We start from the raw sequence: 25,994 nt of genomic DNA on the forward strand, positions 1-25,994 counted from the left end.
TGTTAGGGTATTTTAACCTCTTCTGGTCTGGTCTATAAACTCTCTGCAGTCATCAGTCAGAATTCTGTTTCTTTGGCAACCGGTTGGAGGTCAGTGAATGAATAGATGACACAGGATTATGTGTAACCTAAGCAGACCATAGTTGACCTGACCTAGGGGCCGTAATAGGTTTATTTTTATAGCTTAAAGACAAAGGATTCATGTTTGCCAATACATTTAGCCAATCAGAATACACCATGTATGTCTCAAAACCTGTCATACATCAATTGTCATACAAGATTATAATTAGCAATTAGAACATTCTTGAATATAGTTTATTGCTTCATGATTATCAGTCTTTCGGACATAAACTCAAAACATTCTTCAATATTATTCCCAATTAGCCTTGGATACATCTGATGTTGACTTGTCCTTGAACAATTCATGCTTTAAACAAGATATTCGGGGTATATAGTCTGAATATCTGTACAATATTTAAGGATACATGAACACATTGTGTGATTAACAGTAAATATCTTAATTAATGCAAAAAAAGCGTGAATCAATATATTTGCTATACTGCCACTGTGGGAGGGAAGGTGGGAGGCCGCCCTCTCGCTTGTGGTTCTGCTTAGCACAGCAGCAGTGAATAGAAGCTGTGCACACATGCAAGCTATCTATTCTGTGGAGAGGGACTGGGGCATGACCAGCAGCTGCCAGAGAGATTGGCATGCCCCCACCATGATGTTATGAAGCAGTGCCCCCTTACCTGATATGGGGCCCAACATTCTCTTTGGTCGCACACGCGTTTGCCGCTGGAGGATCATGATTTTGCTTTACATGACATTGGGAGGTTGCTAACAGAGAGAATGTCCCAATGGGTAAATACTTCTAGTCCACTTGTCAGACCTCTCTGGTCTATACTTAAGAATGATTTACATAAAACACTTGCCACATTTAGAAAATAAAAATTGGCTCCCTTGAATGCATATTCTAGTGATACAAGTTATGTTAAGGGGTATACACACTGTGCGTTGTGTGCTTACGATTTTGACTAGTTAAAATCATAAGAAAAGTTAGCACATAGCGCACCCTGTGTATACAGCTTGCAATACCGATGCGCGGTCCCGCGGGATTGTATTGCAAGAAAAAATAGACTGCAGGAAAGGCAATTTTGGCTATATTGTGTCCAATTTAGTACAAATTATAGTAAAAAATGGCCATAGTCAAAATAGCACCGTGTGTATAGACAATATCGGTGCTTCTGGACTCTGGGGCAGTTCAAGGGGAGTTATAGTCAAAATCGGGCACAGTCGATATCTCACCGTGTGTACCCAGCTTCACTTATGATACACATGCTGCATTCAGGGCCTCAGAGTGACTCCGCATGTGATTAACAAGTGTTTCCTTCTTAGTAAAACAATTGCTGCATTCAGAACATTTAAATGGTTTCTCTCCTGTGTGACTCCTCTGATGTCTAACCAGATCTGACATGTATCGGAAAAACTTGCTGCATTCAAAGCATTTAATCGGTTTCTCTCCTGTGTGAATCTTGTGATGTCTAACAAGGTTATTCTTCAAAGTAAAACACTTGCTGCATTCAGAACATTTAAACGGTTTATCTCCTGTGTGAATCTTGTGATGTCTAACAAGGTGATTCTTCAAAGTAAAACACTTGCTGCATTCAGAACATTTAAATGGTTTTTCTCCTGTGTGAATCCTCTGATGACTAACAAGCTCTGACTTCTGTGGAAAACACTTGCTGCATTCAAAGCATTTAAACGGTTTCTCTCCTGTGTGAATCTTGTGATGTCTAACAAGTTCATTCTTCAAAGTAAAACACTTGCTGCATTCAGAACATTTAAACGGTTTCTCTCCTGTGTGAATCTTGTGATGTCTAACAAGGTTATTCTTCAAAGTAAAACACTTGCTGCATTCAGAACATTTAAACGGTTTATCTCCTGTGTGAATCTTGTGATGTCTAACAAGGTGATTCTTCAAAGTAAAACACTTGCTGCATTCAGAACATTTAAATGGTTTTTCTCCTGTGTGAATCCTCTGATGACTACCAAGATCTGACTTGTAGGAGAAACACTTGCTGCATTCAGAACATTTAAATGGTTTTTCTCCTGTGTGAATCCTCTGATGACTACCCAGCTCTGACATATATTGGAAACACTTGCTGCATTCAAAGCATTTAATCGGTTTCTCTCCTGTGTGAATCTTGTGATGTCTAACAAGGTGATTCTTCAAAGTAAAACACTTGCTGCATTCAGAACATTTAAATGGTTTTTCTCCTGTGTGAATCCTCTGATGACTAACCAGATCTGACTTCTGGGAAAAACACTTGCTACATTCACAGCATTTAAATGGTTTCTCTCCTGTGTGAATCTTGTGATGTCTTTCAAGGTTATTCTTCAAAGTAAAACACTTGCTGCATTCAGAACATTTAAATGGTTTTACTCCTGTGTGAATCCTCTGATGTGTAACAAGATGTGATTTCTGGGAAAAACACTTGCTGCATTCAGAACATTTAAACAGTTTCTCTCCATTATTAATCGTGTGATGATTTAGAAGATGTGACTTCCGAGAAAAACACTTGCTGGATTCAGAACATTTAAATGGTTTCTCTCCTGTGTGACTCCTCTGATGTATAACAAGATGTGACTTCTGGGAAAAACATTTGCTGCATTCAGAACATTTAAATGGTTTTTCTCCTGTGTGACTCCTCTGATGTATAACAAGATGTGACTTCAGGGAAAAACACTTCCTACATTCAGAACATTTAAATGGTTTTTCTCCTGTGTGACTCCTCTGATGTGTAACAAGATGTGACTTCAGGGAAAAACACTTGCTGCATTCAGAACATTTATATGGTTTATCTCCTGTGTGACTCCTTTGATGTAAAACAAGCACTGACTTATGTGAAAAACACTTGCTACATTCAGAACATTTATATGGTTTCTCTCTTGTGTGACTCCTCTGATGTATAACAAGATGTGACTTCTGGGAAAAACACTTGCTACATTCAGAACATGTAAATGGTTTCTCTCCTGTGTGACTCCTCTGATGTCTGAGAAGATGTGATTTATATTTAAAGCATCTGTCACACTCAGAGCACAGATGTGGTTTCTCTCCTGTGAGACTCATCATGTATTAGATGAGAAACAAATTAGTGGTTTAATGTTTTTCTATCCAGATAATGAGAATAGCTTCTGTGAATCCCCAGAGGTGTAAGAAGAAATGGCGTCTGTAGTTGGCTTGATCAGAGAACAATGTCCCTTTCCACAATGTCTTCTATTACTGTTAGTGGGAATCCTTTTCAGCTGTCCTGAAAGAAAGTTATGTAAGAGTATAAAGGTTACTGGGGTAACTACATTAATGGTCGAAATATTATATTGTATAAGGAAGATGATGTATATTTCTATACAATAACAAATAGTACCAAGTCACTAATCATTGTTTTTATATTTATGTTGTCAAATTGCTTTATCTCCATTTCCAGTCAGATGTGCAGCACAGAGACCTCTACCCTCCAGCAACAGGCACTAATACTTACTATAATACACACATGGGTTATTAAGGTTTCTTTGAAAATTGTATAATCCTCATCCTCTGACCTCAGAATGTGCAGATCATACATTACTCACCCCCTGCACTGACCATAGATGGGTAACACATGCTACCAATCCTGCACACCTACTGTCAGCTGATGCACCAGGATGTCACCATTCTTTGCATACACCATGGGAATGGGGGTAATGTGACCATGTCACAGTCTCTCAGCTCAGTGTGATGTGTGCAGGAATCAGGATTCATTGTCACCTGAGACACCATCTTATAAAGGATAAATAGGAAATATCTATACAAGAGATTGGTGCTAGGAAATAGGGTAGATCAGAAAAGTTAATGAAATTTATACTAAAAGAAAAAATAATGAGTCTCCACCCATCGGGATTTATGGTTAGGGGACGGCCTTTTGGCATCCTACAGTTCCAGATCACATGGGGAGGCCATACTCTTCTATTATATCTTATGTTATACTATCTTAGGTTCAGTTTATGACACTGGTTGGAGATTTAGGACTGTGAACATAAAGATTGAAAGTGGCTCATATTCCCTAGTCAGTGTGCACCCAGCACTACATCTGTTGGCTAGGCATTTACTACCCTATATCAGCTAATTATTGGGGGTGATTTTAATACCATTCGTGACCCCAGTATGGATAAATCTCACCCTGCCACCTGAAAAAACTTGTTGGCAGAACATTCAAGAACTTGTCTCAGTGATCCCTAACATATCCTCAAATAGGTCTTATTCCTACAATTACAGAGTACACGATTCCCTCTCCCACATACATTACTTTCTGTCGGCCAACTCTCTGCCCTCCAGTTAAACAACTACACTTCTGATATTTTTCATTTCTGTCCACACTCCGATAACCCTGAGTCTATATAATTGCTGTACACAACCACCTGGCCACTATTAGGCAAGTCCCATAAGTTTTATCTAAATTGGAGGATTTTAAGTGATTTATATCATATTCCAATCTTGACAACAATCTCAAACACTGGGACAATCCATTTCTTCTCTAGAAGACATCAATAGAAGTGATGCATGCTCAAACCATCAGTTAGGTCTCTAAATTGAAGCAAAATTCTTCTGATCGTTACTGCATACTCCGTGACACCACCTCTAAAAGTTTTCGTCTTTATGTCAATAGTCCCTCATCCTCTACATTGGATACATATTTCCGTAATAAAAATTGGAGACCTTTCTAATGTCTCAAACACAATGTCTGGCTCACACTAAACACTTTTAACAGATAGGGCAACAAAGCAGATAAGCTGCTTGATACCAAAACACAGGTCCAACCTTCATTAATTATTTATTCAAGACGACTAAAAACATGAGAAATCAACTACAGAGCTCAACAAACTTGATCTAGACCCAGTAGGATGCGTAGACCATGTTTTTAGGCAAATACTTGAATACAATCAAAGGAGGAACTGTTTCTAGTTTTTGTTATGCTTTTGATAGTGTGGGATGATAATCGGTTTGGTGTACCTTTAAGGTGTAAAATATGTCACATAAAACCCTGGAGGTGCTTCAAGCCATTTACAACAATGTAACAAAGTTAAATATGCAGGTCAAATGTCTATACCATTCACAATCTCAACTGGCATCAAGCAAGGTTATACAGTATTGTCCATGCTCTTCAACATAGCTATGGCCTGTATACTCAGAACAAAAATTTCTATATGAAATAAGCACCGTCACTGGAAAACATACAGCCATCACAGATCTAGTCTACGTCAATTATATTGTTTTTCTAGTCAAAAACATGTAGGGTGCCCAAGACATCCTAAATAAGCTCTGCACAAAAGCAGCAAGGCTTGGCTTACAAATAAATGTGAAAAACAAATACAGCTTTACTGGAACCACAACTGCAGTTAAACTTAGATGGAAACAACATTTAACAAGTGGATACCTTTAAATACCTGGGTTCAACTATCAATGGTGAAAGATATCTTTTACAAGCGAAATCATGAGTTGTATAGTTTGTGCTACAGATGCCTTTGCATTTCTGGAAAAAAAAAGGCCTGAGGAACCAAAAGAATATTACCAGCGGTATAAAAAATGAAGATATTCAAGTCATAAGTTAGACCAGTATTACTTTTTGGGTCAGAATCATGGACAATCCTTAAAAGTAAACTAACGAGGCTTGAACATTTCCAAATGAGATGCTTATGAACATCCTACAAGGAAAACCAGCAGATCACTGGAGAAATATAAGAAAACATCTGAAAACGATGGGGGTAATTCAAACCTGATCGCTGTGCTACAAATTATACTGTCCTGCGATTAGATACTCGCCTCCCAGGGGAGTGAAAATTCCCCACATTAAAGTGTGCAAATGCATGTGTACGCTATGCGAAAATTCCCCACAGTGGACAGCTGAAAAAGTGTTCGCATCACACTCACCACTGAGTGTATTTTTCCAGTCTGTGTGTAGCCCAGGGCTTACTCCTCCGGTGCGAAGAAATCAGGTTGATCGGGGCCCGAGCTGACGTCACACACACTCCCAGATAACACCTGCATCTCTCCAGACACACCCAGTAAATGGCCATTTTACACCCACGGCGTCTTCCTGTCAATCACATTGCATATGCTGTGCGAATGAAATTTTTGCACAGAATCATCGCTGATCTCTGTCGCTCATCTGCACTGCGATGCATACGCATGCACAGAAGCTTGATAATCGTCCGCTGCGTGAATTCGCAAAGCAGCAATCAGGTCTCAATTACCCCCCTATATCAAGACCAATCCACAACTGGATCCTATTTTAAAAGACAGGGTTTAAAGTGGTTTGGACATGACTGTAGCATGGATCCTAAAAGAATACCATACTTGTGCATATATAACTCACGCCCGGATTGATGGAAAATAGCACGTGATGAGCCAAAGAAACCCTTGCTTAAGCAGACCTTTAACCATTGAACTTTCCCATTGATCATGCCAAGCAAGCTGCCCTAAACCGATCCATGTGGCATTATTCAAGATACCCTGCTTTTGGCTGTCACAGTGCCAGCAAGTTTATCCTTTATCACACTGCAGGATGGACCTGGCTTATTGCTCGGTTGTCCCTTTTCATAGTGTACCTGTATGCAGTCTGCCTGATCTGCTGGTGCTTGGATATGGTGTCATCTCCAATCACAGCTGATTCATCTCTGTAGTCCTTTTAACGCTAGCCATATTGGATAACCCGGGCTGCACCATCCACATGGCAGCCAACCTTGGTTGGTCCTAGGTAGTGACCAGGGTCTAAGTCTTGTGACACACAACCCAGAGAGCCCATTTCACACCAAGCCAGGAACCAAGTTGCCTCAGCAATAACACGGGGCAGAAGCTTTGTGCAAAAGGGGTATTAACTATGTTTAAGCCTTGGAAGAAGTACTTGTTTATCACAGCAATTAAGGATGTGAGTACGGGAATCATCCACTTTCATTCCTCTGACATTCTATCCCAGTTTCAATATTTGTACTTGGATTTTTATAATGTTGGCCCTTCTTATTAATCTTTGCATGTTCGATTGTTGCATAAAGCGACTCTGCCCAAACGACAGTTTATTAAGCCCAAAAAGACATTCTTGGCTGAGATTGAATTGGAATTGACTGAGGTCCAAGCTAGCCCTCACCATCGCAAATCCCCGGGTCTCAATGGTTTTCCAGGGTCATATTGTAAAATGATCTAACATGAATTTATTTCAACCCTATCAGAACTGTATAATAGACTATACAGAGACACTACTCAATACCTGTCCTTGATTAATGAACTGACTACACGGATTCCTAAGCAGGGAAAGATCAGATATCTGTTCATTCATATCATCCTATATAATTATGTGAAAAAGATCACATACACCGATGTTCTATTCAAACACCAGGGGCGTAGCTAGAACTTTGTAGGCCCCATAGCAACATTTTGAAGGGGCTCCTGTCCCAATGCTTCTAGAGAGACACCTCTTTGCACCAGTTGTTCATTTTATGACCCATAGTAGTGCTCTAATTCATATTAATGCCTAAGTTGATGTTATGCCCCATAGTAGTGCCCTAGTTCACATTATGTCACACTGTTGGGCTGCCAGTACACATTATGCAAAACAGTATCCCCAATTCACATCATGGCATACAGTACAGTGTCTCTAGTTCATACTATGCCACACTATAGTTCCTTCACTTCATATTATGCCACACTATAGTGCCAACACTTCATATTGTGCCACATTACAGTGCCTCAGTTCATATTATGTAACATTATAATGTCCTCCAGTTAATTTTATGCCAAATTACAATAAGCAGGTCCAAGGCCGTACCTCGATATGTTATAGGAGCCAAGGTAAAATTTTGTAAGGAGTAACATTTATTTAACACATGTAGCTTGGACAGAGAATGTGGGGCCCTTTCAGCTCAGGGCCACATAGCAGCAGCACTCCCTGCACATATGGTAGCTATGCCCTTGGCAGGGGCCAAATGTAATAGAGTGAGAGTTTCAAAAAGTGGGAGATTTGTTAAGGTTTTGCAGGTTTTTTTTTAAAGTGCCAATCATTTACACAGCAAGATCAACCTGGTTTTGCAGTGTAAATGATTGCCACTTTAAAAAAAACCTGAAAAACCTTACCAAATCTCACTCTATGACATTTGACCCCAGGATTATTCTTTTCCACAGGTTAGGTCACTCGCATGTTGTAGCAGCAGTTCACAGCAGGTTACAGGTCACAGTATAGCATTCCATGTTCTGATAATCAAAGATGGTACAGACTCCAATGGGTCCTAGTGTGGGTGGTCTTCTGTATACCGAATGTCAGGATCCCGGCGCACAGTATACCGGCGCCGGAATCCCGACACCCGGTATACCAACAACTATTCTCCCTTGTGGGGGTCCACGACCCCCCTGGAGGGAGAATAAAATAGTGTAGCGTGCCACTGTGCCCGCAGCGTGGCGACCACAGCAAGCCCGCGAGGGGCTCCTTTGCGCTCGCTGCGCTGTCGGTATGCCGGGCATCGAGCTCCCGGCGCCGGTATGCTGGGCGTCGGGAGCCCGAGCGCCGGCATACCGTACGACACCCCCTAGTGTATCCCCACTCCCCCAGCCTATTGTCTGGCCAGCTGGTCCAGCATAAGGTGTATTTTATGCAAAGAAGGCATTTTTAAAGCTAGCTAACGAGGTGCTACTATTGAGCTTAGCTGCAGTTCATCTCTGCCATTAAAGAAAACCTGGACTGGATCCATGTTCACCTGCGGCTCTTCATTTACACAGGTGAAATCCTGCAGTCCCTGCGACACTCCTCCCACCTTAGCTTTAACCACCTTGGTGAAGCTAAGAATTTTCAGACCAGCTACCTGCTGCCCCTACATCTATTTGTGTCCTTCGCCTGGGAACACACCCCTCCACCATTCTCCAGAAGTCCCCTTCTCCCCCTTTTGCTTCTTCGCCCACAGCTTCACCACAGGGTTGTGAGGAAGATAGGGACCCACAAACCATCTGGACAGAGTATCTGCAATTAGGTGTTTCCCTGGATGATACAGCCATTTAAATTTGAAAAGCGGCAAGGCCAAAAACCAGTGGGTCACATGAGCATTTACTTCTTTGTACATGTGCATCCATTGTAAGGGTGCATGGTCTGTGACTAGCCGAAATTCTCACCCAACAAATAATATTTCATTGACACTACTGCCCATTTAATTAACAAGCAATCCTGTTCCACAGTTGAGTACTTGCGTTCTCTGGGCAGCAATTTCATTCAGAGCTAAAAAAAAAAAAAAAAAAAAAAAAGGATTTTAAATACCTACCAGTAAATCCTTTTCTGGTAGTCCATAAGGGATATTAGGGACAGAGTAGTACTATGGGGTAAAGACAGGTTCAAAGAAGCCAGTGCATTTTAAGTTTCTTCAACTGGGTGTGCTGGCTCCTCCCCTCTATGCCCCCTCCTACAGGTCAATTATAGGTAAAACAGTGCCGAAGGAGAATGACATACTTGAGAGACGGAACATAACAATAAGTGTGGTGAGATTTACACACCAGAACACCAAAACATAACCTGGCCAGCAATGGCTGGCAACATTAACAGCAACAGCTGAACAGGTAACACCTAACAGAGAACCTGCAGAAAGTCACCGCACAGAGTTATGTGCCATTATCCCTTATGGGCTACGAGAAAAGGATTTACCGTCAGGTATTTAAAGTCCTATTTTCTCTAGCATCCATAAGTAATACTGGGGACAGATTAGTACAATGGGGATGGCCCAAAGCTTCCAGAATGGGCGGAAACGTGTGGAGACATTTGCAGCACTGCCTGCCCAAACTAGGTATCCTCTTTGGCCAGGGTATCAAATTTGTAGAACTTCACAAAGGTGTTCTTCCCCAACCAGGTAGCAGCTTGTCATAGTTGTAGGGCTGAGATTCCACAGGCAGCTGGCCAGGAAGAGCCAACTGAACTTGTAGAGTAGGCCTTCAGACACTGTGGAACAGGTAAGGCTGCCGATACATAGGCCTGTTGGATAGTAAGCTGAATCCAACGAGCAATGGACTGCTTTGAAGCAGGGCAAGCCTTTTTCTGTGCATCATACAGCACGGACAAGGAATCTCTTTCTGATCCGAGCCGTCCTCTTGACAGATTTTCTTTCAAGGCTCGTACTGCATCCAATGCCTCCAGAGGGGCAGAAGTGCCAGAACTGGACGGAATCACAATTCAAGGGAAACGCGGAGACCACCTTCAGCAGGAAAAGTTGTCCTGAGCTCCGCTCTGTCCTCGTAAAAGACCAAGTAGGGACTTTTACATGATAAGGACACTAATTCTGAGACACATCTAGCAGAAGCCAGGGCCAGTAACATCACCGTCTTCCATGTGAGGTACTTGTCTTCTACCGTCATCAGAGATTCAAACCAGGAGGACTGTAGAAAGTGTAACACCACATCCAAATCCTAAGGTGCCGTAGGTGGCACAAACGGAGGTTGTATGTGAAGCACCCCTTGCAAGAAGGTCTGAACTTCTGGCAGGAAAGCCAACTTCTTCTGGAAGGAGACGGAAAGAGCAGAAATCTGGATCTTAATGGATCCAAGACGTAAACCTTTATCCACTCCAGTCTGCAGGAAACAAAGAAATCTCCCCAAGTGGAATTTCACAGATGGATATGTGCGTTCCTCGCACCAAGAGACATATCTCTGCCAGATATGATGATAGTGTTTTGACATCACAGGTTTTCCGGCTTGTACCATAGTGGCAATTACCTTTTTGGAAAGCCCTTTGTGAGCTAGGATGTTCCGCTCAACTTCCATGCTGTCAAATGAAGCCGCTGTAAATCCGGGTAGACGAATGGTCCTTGCTGAAGATCTCTTCTTAGTGGCAGAGGCGAAGGGTCTTCTATGGACATGTCCAGAAGAGCTGTGTACCACGCTCTTCGGGGCCAATCTGGGGCAATCAAGATTGCCTGCACTGCTTGATGCCTGATCCTCTTGATTACCCTGGAGATCAACTGAATCACAGGAAATAGGTAGACCAAGGCGCTGTTAGCGTATCCACTGCGCTCGCCTGAGGATCTCTGTTTCGCAAGCAATAGCAGCGAAGCTTCTTGTTGAGGTGAGAGGCCATCATGTCGATCTGTGGGCAGCCCCACCTGTCGATGATCTGTTGAAACACTTGAGGGTGTAGTCCCCACTCCCCTGGGAGGAAATCATGGTGACTGAGGAGGTCTGCTTCCCAGTTGTCCACTCCCGGAATAAGATTTCGGACAATGCTCTTGCATTTCTTTCTGCTCAGTAGAGTATTCTTGACACTTCTCGCATGCAGGCTCTGCTCTTTGTCCTTCCTTGTCAATTGATGTACGCCACAGCCGTGGAGTCCGACTGAACCTGGATTGCCCAATCCTAGAGTAGAGGGGAGGCCTGAATCAGAGCATTGTAGATGGCCCAAAGTTCCAGGATGTTGATTGGAAGGAGGGCCTCTTGGGCAAACCACCTGCCCTGGAACTGCACCCCCTGGGCGACAGCTCCCCATCCTCTCAGACTCACATCCATCGTGAGGAGGATCCAATCCTGAATCCCAAAGCATCAACCTTCCTGCTGATTGGAAGACTGTAGCCACCACACGAGTGAAATCCTGGCCTGGGGGTGACGACTGAATCACCCGGTGCATCTGAAGATGGGAACCGGACCACTTGTTCAGGATATCCAAGTGGATCTGGCATGAAACCTTCCGAACTGTATTGCCTCGTACGAGGCCACCATCTTTCCCAACAATTTTATGCAAAGATGAATGGATACTCGAGCAGGTAGGAGCACCATGCGAACCATTTCTTGAAGTGTTCTCACTTTTTCCTCTGGGAGGAACACTGTGCTACAGTATCCAGAAACAGGAGCCACTGAAACAGTTCCAGGTGGGACATCTGCAGATTTAGAATCCACCCGTGGTGAGACAGAAATTGGAGTGCAATCTATATGGAACAATAGAAGCTCCCTGGAGCTCGTCCAGGTATGGAATCACGCTGACCCACTGGACCCTGAGCTGAAACCTCATTTCCGCCATCACCTTCGTGAACACCCTCAGAGCTGTAGACAGGCCAAAGGGTAACACCTGAAACTGGTAGTGATCGTTCAGTAGGGCGAACCGCAGATAGACCTGATGAAGCCAAATTGGGATATGGAGGTAAGCGTCCTTGATATCCAGGAACACTAGGAATTCCTGTTGTTCCAGGCCTGCATTCACTGAAAGATTCCATCTTGAATTTTAAAACCTTCAGGTAAGGATTCAAGGACTTCAGATTCAGAATGGGTCTCATAGACCCGTCTGCTTTAGGTAATACGAACAGACTGGAGTAGTAACCCTGTCCTTGTTGTTGTAGAGGTACTGGAACAATGACCTGGGGCTGGACCAACTTGCTTATGGCCAGTAGTAGCGTACCACACATTTTCCAAAGCTGGTAAGCCTGATTTGAAAAATCGTTGGGGATCAGCACCGTCGAACTCCAGCTTGTAACCCTGAGATAAGGTCCCTTACCCAAGCATCTTGGCAGGAACCGTCCCAGATATGGCTGTAGTGACGTAACTGAGCTCCAACCATGAGATCCCCTCAGGGTGGGTGGGCACCGTCATGCAAACGCAGAACTGCTGCCTTGGTCCTGAGGTCCAGCAACGGCTGGTTTCTAGGTTTACCACTGGAGCCTCTAGCTATGTTGGAGGGCCCCCTGCACCTAGATCAAAATCTGGAGGACCAAAAGGATTGATTAGACGGTCCCAGGTAGGTACGTCAAGCAGGCGGAGCCCCTGAATTGAGAAACATGGATTTCCCAGCAGTAGGTTTGGAAATCCATGCATCCAATTCACCTCCAAAAAGCCATTCACCTGTGAAGGGAAGAGATTCCACATTACGTTTGGAGTCAGCATCAGCAATCCACTGACGCAACCATATGGCTCTGCACGCAGACACAGCCATAGCTGTGGTCCTAGCATTAATATTGCCAATCTCTTGCCGTGTCCTGAATGTGTTTTAGGAAAGTGACAGTAGTAACTAGGGTCTTATCACCCGAGAGACCTTCCTGAATTTGAGTAGCCTAGGAATGAATTGCATGTATCATCCAGCAATCTGCAATGACTGGTCTTTGAGCAACACCTGCAGCAGTGTAGATAGATTTCAGAATGGTCTCAATTTTCCTATCTGCCGGGGTCCTTTACCGTAAAGGAGCCCGGAGCAGGAAGTACTGCCTTTTTTTTGGCAGCTTTAGTCAATGGAATTTGCCAGTACCTTTTTGTTAAGTCAAGAGTAGTGAGATACTGACTTTTTCTAAATTTTCTACTAACTCATCACTCGAGCATGGGGTAGGAGTCAAACTGAAAAACTTTATTTCATTTTCGGAAATCATTATAGAATCTTAAGGCTCCTGAAGGCATATGTACTAAAATAATAGGATTATTCCATTCATGTTTGACTCCTCTATGACCCCTAGATGCAGGATCTCCTTCACTTTCCATTTTACTGCTTCCCGTTTAGCTTCAGGTATGCAAAATGGCCTTTGTTTTATTACCTCCCAGGGTGGAATAATATCATCATGTTGTATGATTTGGATTTTTCCCGGGATGGCCAAGAACACATCCTGGTACTGTGCTACTAAGTCTAGCACTTCTTGTTTCTGGCTGGGATTCAAGGTGACTTCCATAGGAACCTGACAATCTGGGGTTCTCATGGCCACTAAAGAGGGCTGACTGGTATTTATTTCCCAGGGTTTTATTAAATTCACATGGTAGATTTGGACTTCTACCCTCATGACGAACTTTATAGTTAACAAGTCCCATCTCTATGACCTCATAATGGCCTCGCCACTGGGCATACAATTCACTTTCAGTAGTGGATGTGAGAACCAGTATCTTATCTCCCGGTTTAAAGGACTGGTTACCAGCAGTAATGTCATAACTAAGTATTTGAAGCTGTTGAGCCATGTTCATATGTTGTTCAGAGTGGGTCAATTAGGCTTAAATGGTCATATAGTTGGGCCACAACCACAAACAATGCTAGGCTCTTGGGGTGACTGCTGCTCCCACCCTTATTTTAACAGATCTAAAATCCCCCTAGGTTGTCTGCAATAGAGAAGTCTGAAGGAGCTAAACCCGGTAGAGGCTTGGGGTACCTCTCAAACTGCAAACATCATAGGGTAGGAGTAGGTCCCAATAACGCTCCTCCTAAGACACTACCCTTTTTATCATTTGCTTTAGGGTTCAGTTAAAGCATTCAACCAGGCTGTCTGTCTATGGACGGTAAACTAAAGTAGTAATTTAATCCACCCCTAACATGAAAAAGATGAATACTTTGCCAAAATAACCTTAACTATATATATATATGTATATGCTGGAGAGTTTTCTCCTCCGCAAATGCCCACCCCTCAAATGAGTGTGAGCCGCCTTCATTACCATCTGCTCATGTTTCCAGGGAACCAACAACTGGTCTACCTTTTGAACCTGCAAATAAGCAATACGGTACAATTGTTAGGGTCTCCTGCCCTGTGCTGCCACGTCGTCATGGCAACCGGGAGACAAGTGCTAGCGGAGTAACCTGAGCGCAGCTGATACTCCGGTTCGGGTCTTCTGCTGTGCAGTGGTTACAGGTTCTGCACGGCAGGGGATCCGGTGCTGGTTTTTGTTCTCACAGTCTGTGAGGTCTGAGTGGGGCGTGGACAGCACCTGCTTTATAAACCCTCTTCTAAGGTTAAGCAGATGCTGCTGAATCTTTGTTAGTTCCTGAAAGTTAGCCAGTACTGTGTAGCTTTGTATTTGTTGTTGCTTACTGCAAATAGGCCTGGGGATTTGGTACTACACTCTGCCAATCCAGACCTAGCAGTAAGACTGGAGTCAGTCGTTTAACTTGCTGGGGTTCTTTTGCTACTCTGTGAACTTAGCAAGTTTGCGGCTGTATTCTCAGACTTGCCTGCCTAAATCCTTTCTCACTGTGCAAGGTGTTCAGGTATTCAGTTTAGTGGCAGTAAGCTGAACCTGTGCACTGCAAGTGAGGATTAGGATTGTGGAGACTCTCCTTGTGTCTATCATTCCATCTCTGACCAAGGAGTTTACTGCCACACCCGTTGGTTACCCTTTGGGGTTTTGCTGTTGCCCTTAGCAACAGCATTTCGGGTTCTCTCCGTATTAAAACACAACATCTTGCTTTTTCCATCTGAGCATTCCTAATACTAGGGAGACACCCAGTTTCTTAGTCTCTGGGCTTCTCTGTTCACTTTGTGTTTATTTCGTTACCCTATCACCTTCTGTGTACGTAATGTCATATTCCCCAGTCTGTCTGTGAGTTCATTTGTTTTGCATCCCTATCTGTTCAGATACCAGTCCATTCCTGCAGGCACTGGTGTGCATAACAGTTCAGACACCAGTACATTCCTGCAGGCACTGGTGTGCATAACAACAATAAATAATTTTTCGGTACAAAGTATGATATCCACTCTGGTGGTAAAGAAGTAATTACTTTACTATTCACTGCTACAACACTTTTAAATGCATTTATCATATTTCCATCATTCTGTTGGTCCTGTAAATACACTCTTTCACCAGTGGGACACCAATGTGCCTTGGTCTCATTGTGCTCCTGCTGCTCCCTGGCCAAGGAGGATTTTACAGTCACAGAACTTTGGCTGTAGACCTTGGTTCCTGGGATCCCTAAGTCTTTGTCTGCCCTCCGATGCCATGCCAGCTAATCACCTCCTGCGGTAGCAAAAAGTCACAGCCTAAAATTAGCGGATAAGCGGTTTCTGCAGCTACCAATTTCACTGGTTACCCTTTTATCATCACTGGCAGGTGCACTTTGGGCATTTTCTATATCCGTATCTATGCATAGCACCTTTACAGGGGGTAACACCTGGTCAGTGTTAAATCCCTAAAGTGCAAAAGGAATATTTCTGCTGCCGGGTACACTGGGCTCCACAAGGATTAACATCGGGGTGTAGAGTAGGATCTTGATCCGAGGCACCAACAGGCTCAAAGCTTTGACTGTTCCCAAGATGCACTGCGCCGCCTCCTCTATAACCCCGCCTTCATGCACAGGAGCTCAGTTTGTAAGTTGGTGCCATGCAGTAAGCAGGCATTCAACAGGGGGCTGCTCCTGCGGCCTATATTATAGCTTAATTTCAAAAGAAAGAAGAGATTTGAAGACTTCAAGGGCTGCAGCTGTCATGAATGTCAAATAGACATCCTTTGCTGCAGCTCCATCACTACCCCAGTGGGGCTGTATACTCTAGCGCCCTGGTTGCTGGGTAACTACAGCGGAGGCTCCGGTGTCTTTCCTTGTCAGTCACACACACTCGCCGTTGCCCTCCGGGATTGCATGGCTGCAGGTACATGGTGAGGTAAGGGGTCTCTTTGACCCGCTATTATCGTGATCCGGTGCGGCCGTTGGAGGCGGGCCGCGCGCGCTAGCGTGGACACTGTAAAGGGCAGCCACTCCACTAGTCACCGGGGCACAGGTGGGTTCTTTTTCTCTTAAAAAAACCTGCAGTGCCCGGTGAGGAAGCCAGCAGGGGGATAAAGCCTAACCAGTAGCCCCTCTCCCAGCCCCAGGGCGCCATTTGGGTAAATTTTCCCGCCCTGGAGCTGCATATCTCTCCCTCACTCCCTGTCAGCCGCCATCACACGGAGTTGTGCTGTTCCTGTGACTGCTGGGGCAAATCCTCCTCTGTAAAACCGCCTACTCGCCAGCGCTGTGCATTTTACAGGACACTTAAGTATTCTACCTCTCAAGGGACAGTGTTAGTTAAGAAAGAGTGCATGCATTCAGGGTTGTGTGGTACAGTATCTACTGTGTTTTGTTATATCTACTGTTTACATATATAGCTATTAGTGATGAGCGGGTTCGGTTCATCGGGATCTGAACCCCCCCGAACTTCACCTTTTTTTACACGGTTCCGAGCAGACTCGGATCCTCCCGCCTTGCTCGGTTAACCCGAGCGCGCCCGAATGCCATCATCCCGTGGTCGGATTCTCGAGAGGTTCGTATTCTATATAAGGAGCCGCGCGTCACCGCCATTTTTCACTCGTGCATTGGAGATGATCGTGAGAGGACGTGGCTGGCGTCCTCTCAGTTTCTGTGCTCAGTGTGCTGCAAATATCTGTGCTCAGTGTGCTAATTGCTTTATTGTGGGGACTGGGGACCAGCAGTATTATATAGTAGAAGGACAGTGCAGAGTTTTGCTGACCAGTGACCACAAGTATTATACGTTCTCTGCCTGAAAAACGCTCCATATCTGTGCTGCATTGTAGTATATACAGGAGGACAGTGCAGAATTTTGCTGACCACCAGTATAACTATATATATATATATATATATATATATATATATATATATATATATAAACAAGAAACCCAGCACTCACCAAAGTAAACTTACTTATCCTCAACACTTCAATAAATAAACGATGGGGGTTTAGTTGGTGGATTGGCCAATGCACGGAAGCCTGCATACCGATTTTCAAGGTACCCCACCTTCATGCAGGTCCTACACTATCACAAAGTCTTAAAACCTGACTACTTCACTGCTGCATCATCTGCCTGCTAGATGTAATGTGTACCTGCCACAGACTTTATGGCTTTTAAAGGCACACTAATCACCTATTGCACTGGCTCAAAGATGATTGCTAAAGAACAGCTGAGACAGGTTCAGGATAATAAAGTCCACACAGGGGTGCATGAGAAAGCTAGTGGCCACGGTTAATAAGAGCTAACCATAGATTAACCCCTTCATATACACACAGAGAAAAAAAAACCACAGCACTCACCACACCAGAAGCGGGGCACAGCTATGCACTTACCACTCACAGGGTGGGGTGCAAGTAACACTGCACTCTCCACCACAGAAGTGGGGTGCACAGCCGTACTTACCACTCATAGAGCGGGGTGCATGTAGCCCATGACCACATCGCTCAAATAAATACAAACAAGAAACCCAGCACTCACCAAAGTAAACTTACTTATCCTCAACACTTCAATAAATAAACGATGGGGGTTTAGTTGGTGGATTGGCCAATGCACGGAAGCCTGCATACCGATTTTCAAGGTACCCCACCTTCATGCAGGTCCTACACTATCACAAAGTCTTAAAACCTGACTACTTCACTGCTGCATCATCTGCCTGCTAGATGTAATGTGTACCTGCCACAGACTTTATGGCTTTTAAAGGCACACTAATCACCTATTGCACTGGCTCAAAGATGATTGCTAAAGAACAGCTGAGATAGGTTCAGGATAATAAAGTCCACACAGGGGTGCATGAGAAAGCTAGTGGCCACGGTTAATGCTAAAGCTGTTCTTTAGCAATCATCTTTGAGCCAGTGCAATAGGTGATTAGTGTGCCTTTAAAAGCCATAAAGTCTGTGGCAGGTACACATTACATCTAGCAGGCAGATGATGCAGCAGTGAAGTAGTCAGGTTTTAAGACTTTGTGATAGTGTAGGACCTGCATGAAGGTGGGGTACCTTGAAAATCGGTATGCAGGCTTCCGTGCATTGGCCAATCCACCAACTAAACCCCCATCGTTTATTTATTGAAGTGTTGAGGATAAGTAAGTTTACTTTGGTGAGTGCTGGGTTTCTTGTTTGTATTTATTTGAGCGATGTGGTCATGGGCTACATGCACCCCGCTCTGTGAGTGGTAAGTACGGCTGTGCACCCCACTTCTGTGGTGGAGAGTGCAGTGTTACTTGCACCCCACCCTGTGAGTGGTAAGTGCATAGCTGTGCCCCGCTTCTGGTGTGGTGAGTGCTGTGGTTTTTTTTCTCTGTGTGTATGTGTATATATATATATATATATATATATATATATATATATATATATATATAAAAGCAAGCAAGGATGCGGCACTCACGAACACTTGGGAAGAAAATCACAGACACCAATTCTGGTATAATCAACGTTTCAATCCTTTAAGGATTTTCGTCAGGAGCAAGCTCTTGACGAAAATCCTTAAAGGATTGAAACGTTGATTATACCAGAATTGGTGTCTGTGATTTTCTTCCCAAGTGTTCGTGAGTGCCGCATCCTTGCTTGCTTGTATTTGTTTTATGAGGGCACCAGAACCAGCTGTGTACGAGGTGGAGTGCCGGGTAAACTGCATTGTGTGTGTATATATATATATATATATATAGCAGTACAGTACAGTAGGCCACTGCTCTACCTCTGTGTCGTCAAGTATACTATCCCTTCCATACCTGTGGTGCATTTCAGTTTTGAACAGTTTGCTGACCACCAGTATATAATATATAGCAGTACGGTACAGTAGGCCACTGCTCTACCTACCTCTGTGTTGTCAAGTATACTATCCATCCATACCTGTGGTGCATTTCAGTTTTGCACAGTTTGCTGACCACCAGTATATAATATCTAGCAGTATGGTACAGTAGGCCACTGCTCTACCTACCTCTGTGTCGTCAAGTATACTATCCATCCATAACTGTGGTGCATCTCAGTTTTGCACAGTTTGCTGACCATCAGTATATAATATATAGCAGTACTGTACAGTAGGCCACTGCTCTACCTACCTCTGTGTCGTCAAGTATACTATCCAAACATACCTGTGGTGCATTTTAGTTTTGCACAGTTTGCTGACCACCAGTATATAATATATAGCAGTACGGTACAGTAGGACACTACTCTACCTACCTCTGTGTCGTCAAGTATACTATCCCATCCATACCTGTGGTGCATTTCAGTTGTGCGCAGTATATATAGCAGTAGGCCATTGCTATTGATATATTACTGGCATATAATTCCACACATTAAAAAATGGAGAACAAAAATGTGGAGGGTAAAATAGGGAAAGATCAAGATCCACTTCCACCTCGTGCTGAAGCTGCTGCCACTAGTCATGGCCGAGACGATGAAATGCCATCAACGTCGTCTGCCAAGGCCGATGCCCAATGTCATAGTAGAGAGCATGTAAAATCCCAAAAAATAAAGCTCAGTAAAATGACGCAAAAATCTAAATCGTCTGAGGAGAAGCGTAAACTTGCCAATGTGCCATTTACGACACAGAGTGGCAAGGATTGGCTGAGGGCCTGGCCTATGTTTATGGCTAGTGGTTCAGCTTCACATGAGGATGGAAGCACTCATCCTCCTGCTAGAAAACTTAAAAGAGTTAAGATGGCAAAAGCACAGCAAAGAACTGTGCGTTCTTCTAAATCACAAATCCCCAAGGAGAGTCTAATTATGTCGGTTGCGATGCCTGACCTTCCCAACACTGGACGGGAAGAGGTGGCACCTTCCACCATTTGCAAGCCATCTGCAAGTGCTGGAAGGAGCACCCGCAGTCCAGTTCCTGATAGTCAAATTGAAGATGTCACTGTTGAAGTACACCAGGATGAGGATATGGGTGTTGCTGGCGCTGGGGAGGAAAGTGACAAGGAGGATTCTGATGGTGAGGTGGCTTGTTTAAGTCAGGCACGCGGGGAGACACCTGTTGTCCGTGGGATGAATATGGCCATTGACATGCCTGGTCAAAATACAAAAAAAATCACCTCTTTGGTGTGGAATTATTTCAACAGAAATGCGGACAACTGGTGTCAAGCCGTGTGTTGCCTTTGTCAAGCTGTAATAAGTAGTGGTAAGGACGTTAACCACCTAGGAACAGCCTCCCTTATACGTCACCTGGAGCGCTTTCATCAGAAGTTAGTGACAAGTTCAAAAACTTTGGGTGACAGCGGAAGCAGTCCACTGACCACTAAATCCCTTCCTCTTGTAACCAAGCTCCTGCAAACCACACCACCAACTCCCTCAGTGTCAATTTCCTCCTTACACAGGAAAGCCAATAGTCCTGCAGGGCATGTCACTGTCAAGTCTGACGAGTCCTCTCCTGCCTGGGATTCCTCCGATGCATCCTTGAGTGTAACGCCTACTGCTGCTGGCGCTGCTGTTGTTGCTGCTGGGAGTCGATTGTCATCCCAGAGGGGAAGTCAGAAGACCACCTGTACTACTTCCAGTAAGCAATTGACTGTCCAACAGTCCTTTGCGAGGAAGATGAAATATCACATCAGTCATCCTGCTGCAAAGCGGATAACTCAGGCCTTGGCAGCCTGGGTGGTGAGAAACGTGTTTCTGGTATCCACCGTTAATTCACAGGGAACTAGAGAATTGATTGAGGTACTGTGTCCCCGGTACCAAATACCATCTAGGTTCCATTGCTCTAGGCAGGCGATACCGAAAATGTACACAGATGTCAGAAAAAGAGTCACCAGTGTCCTAAAAAATGCAGTTGTACCCAATGTCAACTTAACCACGATCATGTGGACAAGTGGAGCAGGGCAGACTCAGGACTATATGACTATGACAGCCCACTGGGTAGATGTATGGCCTCCTGCAGCAAGAACAGCAGCGACGGCACCAGTAGCAGTATCTCGCAAACGCCAACTCGTTCCTAGGCAGGCTACGCTTTGTATCACCGCTTTACATAAGAGGCACACAGCTGGCAACCTTTTACGGAAACTGAGGAACATCATCGCAGAATGGCTTACCCCAATTGTACTCTCCTGGGGATTTGTGACATCGGACAACGCCACCAATATTGTGCGTGCATTACATGTGGGCAAATTCCAGCACGTTCCATGTTTTGCACATACCTTGAATTTGGTGGTGCAGAATTATTTAAAAAACGACAGGGGCATGCAAGAGATGCTGTCGGTGGCCCGAAGAATTGCGGGTTACTTTCGGCATTCAGCCACCGCGTGCCGAAGACTGGAGCACCAGCAAACAGTCCTGAACCTGCCCTGCCATCATCTGAAGCATGAGGTGGTAACGAGGTGGAATTCAACCCTCTATATGCTTCAGAGGATGGAGGAGCAGCAAAAGGCCATTCAAGCCTATACATCTGCCTACGATGTAGGCAAAGGAGGGGGAATGCACCTGACTCAAGCGCAGTGGAGAATGATTTCAACGTTGTGCAAGGTTCTGCAACCCTTTGAACTTTAAACCGCAACCACAGGAGAGGTGTTATTAACACCCCAAACTCCCGGCTCAATTAAATTGATTAGATTTAATTATTCAACTTCAGCTGCACACATAAAAGGATTGGCTAAATCCTCACACAGTTGAATAAAGAAAAAGAAAAAACAATAGTGCGCTTAAATTGAATGTAAACCATTGGTAATTGATTATATATATCTCAATAGGTGTCCGCTTTCACTCACCACCAAAATAAACAACAGAGAGTCTGCCTTGATTTATAAACAATTAATTTACTCAAATAAAATGACACACATACATAGATAACTAAAATTCTGTGTATTCCACACACTAGAATAAAAGACAGATAGAATCCACTAGCACTGTAAGGGATTAGGCAGCAACAGTGTAATTGTATTGATGGCAACAATGTGTTTAAGTGACACTAAACAGACTTATTCAATCTGCTACATCCAATTGTGTCACAATAAGTATCAGTACTGTAAAAACTGCCAGTTAAGATCACACAAGTCTCTCACATCCTCCTATTACTGGCGTCCCAGTGCAGAGGATTAAGTGCTGAATTCTTACCCGAACTTGCGAGAATGTCCAGTTTAGAATACAGGCACCCGGAGGGATAAGATACTGTATAGCTTCAAACCGTAATGCTTACCGCCGGTGAATCGTTGTTAATTTCAGTCCTGGCGGGCAGGTAGATCGGTCTGATACCAGTATGCTGTTTGCAGTGTGACCGATAAAATATTGCACTCTCGGGTCCTGACAGGTGGACAGCGGGAGCTCCGGTCAGCGTCTCGGATGTAACCACCGATTGCAGTATGACCGCTGGAGATAGCACACTCTCGGGTCCTGGCAGGCGGACAGCGGGTCCTCCGGTTAGCGTCTAAAATAGCACCGCCGCTTGTATTCAGACCGCTGGAGGTAGTACACTCTCAGGTGTTGGCAGGCTGACAAACGGGAGCTCCGGTCAGCGGCTCAGTGCGTGTGGATCCTTCCGTCAGTGTGTGGTCAGACAGACAGGGAGATGACGTCAACGCGTTTCGTCCCGTCTTGAGGAAGTCCCGAGTTGTGACGGGACGAAACGCGTTGACGTCATCTCCCTGTCTGTCTGACCACACACTGACGGAAGGATCCACACGCACTGAGCCGCTGACCGGAGCTCCCGTTTGTCAGCCTGCCAGCACCTGAGAGTGTACAACCTCCAGCGGTCTGAATACAAGCGGCGGTGCTATTTTAGACGCTAACCGGAGGACCCGCTGTCCGCCTGCCAGGACCCGAGAGTGTGCTATCTCCAGCGGTCATACTGCAAGCGGTGGTTACATCCGAGACGCTGACCGGAGCTCCCGCTGTCCACCTGTCAGGACCCGAGAGTGCAATATTTCATCGGTCACACTGCAAACAGCATACTGGTATCAGACCGATCTACCTGCCCACCAGGACTGAAATTAACAACGATTCACCGGCGGTAAGCATTACGGTTTGAAGCTATACAGTATCTTATCCCTCCGGGTGCCTGTATTCTAAACTGGACATTCCCGCAAGTTCGGGTAAGAATTCAGCACTTAATCCTCTGCACTCCGAAAGAGTGTTTAGTGCAGCCGCTCACCTTGTCAGCAGTCGGCGTACGAGGTAACTTCCAGAAAATGTGACGAAGATGATGTTCATCAAAATGAATTATAATCAATTCCTCCGTGGAGACATTCACCAGCAATTGCCGCCTTAAAGTACACAGGGACCTGAGATGGTGGATTCCAGTGGGGACGAATTAATAATCTGTGAGGAGGGGGATGTACACAGTGAAAGGGGTGAGGAATCGGAGGAAGAGGGGGAGGTGGACATTTTGCCTCTGTAGAGCCAGTTTGTGCAAGGAGAGATTGATTGCTTATTTTTTGGTGGGGGCCCAAACAAACCAGTCATTTCAGTCACAGTCGTGTGGCAGACCCTGTCGCTGAAATGATGGGTTTGTTAAAGTGTGCATGTCCTGTTTATATAACATAAGGGTGGGTGGGAGGGCCCAAGGACAATTCCATCTTGCACCTCTTTTTTCTTTCATTTTTCTTTGCGTCATGTGCTGTTTGGGGAGTGTTTTTTGGAAGGGCCATCCTGCGTGACACTGCAGTGCCACTCCTAGATGGGTCAGGTGTTTGTGTCGGCCACTAGGGTCACTTATCTTAGTCACACAGCTACCTCAATGCGCCTCTTTTTTTTCTTCTTTGCGTCATGTGCTGTTTGGGGAGTATTTTTTGGAAGGGCCATCCGGCCTGACACTGCAGTACCACTCCTAGATGTGCCAGGTGTTTGTGTCGGCCACTAGGGTCGCTTAGCTTACTCACACAGCTACCTCATTGCGCCTCTTTTTTTCTTTGCGTCATGTGCTGTTTGGGGAGTGTTTTTTGGAAGGGCCATCCTGCGTGACACTGCAGTGCCACTCCTAGATGGGCCAGGTGTTTGTGTCGGCCACTTGGGTCGCTGAGCTTAGTCATCCAGCGACCTCGGTGCAAATTTTAGGACTAAAAATAATATTGTGAGGTGTGAGGTGTTCAGAATAGACTGAAAATGAGTGGAAATTATGTTTATTGAGGTTAATAATACTTTGTGATCAAAATGACCCCCAAATTCTATGATTTAAGCTGTTTTTTAGTTGTTTTTTTAAAAAACACCCGAATCCAAAACACACCCGAATCCGACAAAAAAAATTCGGTGAGGTTTTGCCAAAACGCGTTCGAACCCAAAACACGGCCACGGAACCGAACCCAAAACCAAAACACAAAACCCGAAAAATTTCCGGTGCACATCTCTACTTTTCAATAGCGCTACTCACCCATGCCGATGCCACAGCCGGCCTGAACAGCGTACCCGTAGTCACATAAATAGATTTTAAAGTAGTTTTACGCTTACGATCGGCAGGATCTTGAAGTGCTGCCGTGTCCGGAGACGGTAGCGCCACCTTCTTGGACAACGCACCAGGGCTTTGTCCACCGTGGGTGAGGATTCCCACCGTAACCTATCCTGAGAGGGAAAAGGATATGCCATAGCAATTCTCCTGGGAATTAGTAGTCTCGTCAGGAGACTCCCAAGCTTTTTCAAAAAGAGCGTTCAGTTCATGAGAGGGAGGAAACTTCCCTTAAACATACAGACCCTTGTATCAGGGACAGCGGGGTCTTCTGTGATATGTAACACATCTTTAATTGCCACAATCATGTACTGAATACTCTTAGCCACCTTAGGATGTAACTTGGCATCATTATAGTCGACACTGGAGTCGGAATCCGTGTCGGTATCTGTGTCCGCTATCTGGGTAAATTAACGTTTCTGAGACCCTGAGGGGGTCTGAGATTGTGACAAAACATCTCCCATGGATTGTCTCCATGCTTGGTTCTGAGACTCAGATTTGTCTAACCTCTTATGCAATAAAGCCACACTTGCATTTAAAACACTCCACATATCTACCCAATCAGCAGTCGGCGGTGCCAACGGAGTCACTCCCACATTCTGTTCAGCCCCCACACCAGCCTCCTCCTGGGAAGAGCATTCAGCCTCAGACATGTCGACACACGCGTACCGACACACGCAAAAACACTGGGCTATAGGGGCCAGACCCACAGTAAGGCCCTTCAGAGAGACAGAGAGGGAGTTTGCCAGCTCACACCCAGCGCCTCACCGGTCTGAAAGAATTAAATAATGCCCCAGACCAGTAAGTACTTTTATACCAAAGTAATCAACACCAAATTGCCGTGCCCCCCCTTGTTTTGTGCACCCTGTTACTTGTGTACAGCAGTGAGGGGCCAGGAGCAGCGTCTCTGCAGCACGCTGTGGAGAAAATGCCGCTGGTTAGAGCTGAAGGAGAAAGCCCCGCCCCCCTACCTGACGCGCTTCAGTCCTGCTTTTATTTATACTGGCGGGGGTCGGTATACAGTGCCTATGCGAGTCTCTGATTGAGGTTTAATTGCTGCCCAGGGCGCCCCCCCTACGCCCTGCACCCATGTAGTGCCTTGTGTGTGTGGGAGCAATGGCGCGCAGCGC

General features: G+C 44.9%; 1 protein-coding gene across 1 annotated transcript in view; it reads right to left on the minus strand.

Annotated features, from left to right (window-relative positions):
* LOC134934242 (zinc finger protein 208-like) overlaps nt 1–25,994 on the minus strand; it is a 121,277-nt gene that overhangs the window by 82,294 nt on the left and 12,989 nt on the right. Inside the window, exon 2 of the mRNA XM_063929721.1 lies at nt 1,328–3,310. Within this exon, the coding sequence (XP_063785791.1) occupies nt 1,328–3,132 (1,805 nt within the window). The 5' untranslated portion in view covers nt 3,133–3,310. The remainder of the gene's footprint in view (nt 1–1,327; nt 3,311–25,994) is intronic.

Source organism: Pseudophryne corroboree, chromosome 6 (assembly GCF_028390025.1).
Source record: "Pseudophryne corroboree isolate aPseCor3 chromosome 6, aPseCor3.hap2, whole genome shotgun sequence".
NCBI lineage: Eukaryota > Metazoa > Chordata > Amphibia > Anura > Myobatrachidae > Pseudophryne > Pseudophryne corroboree.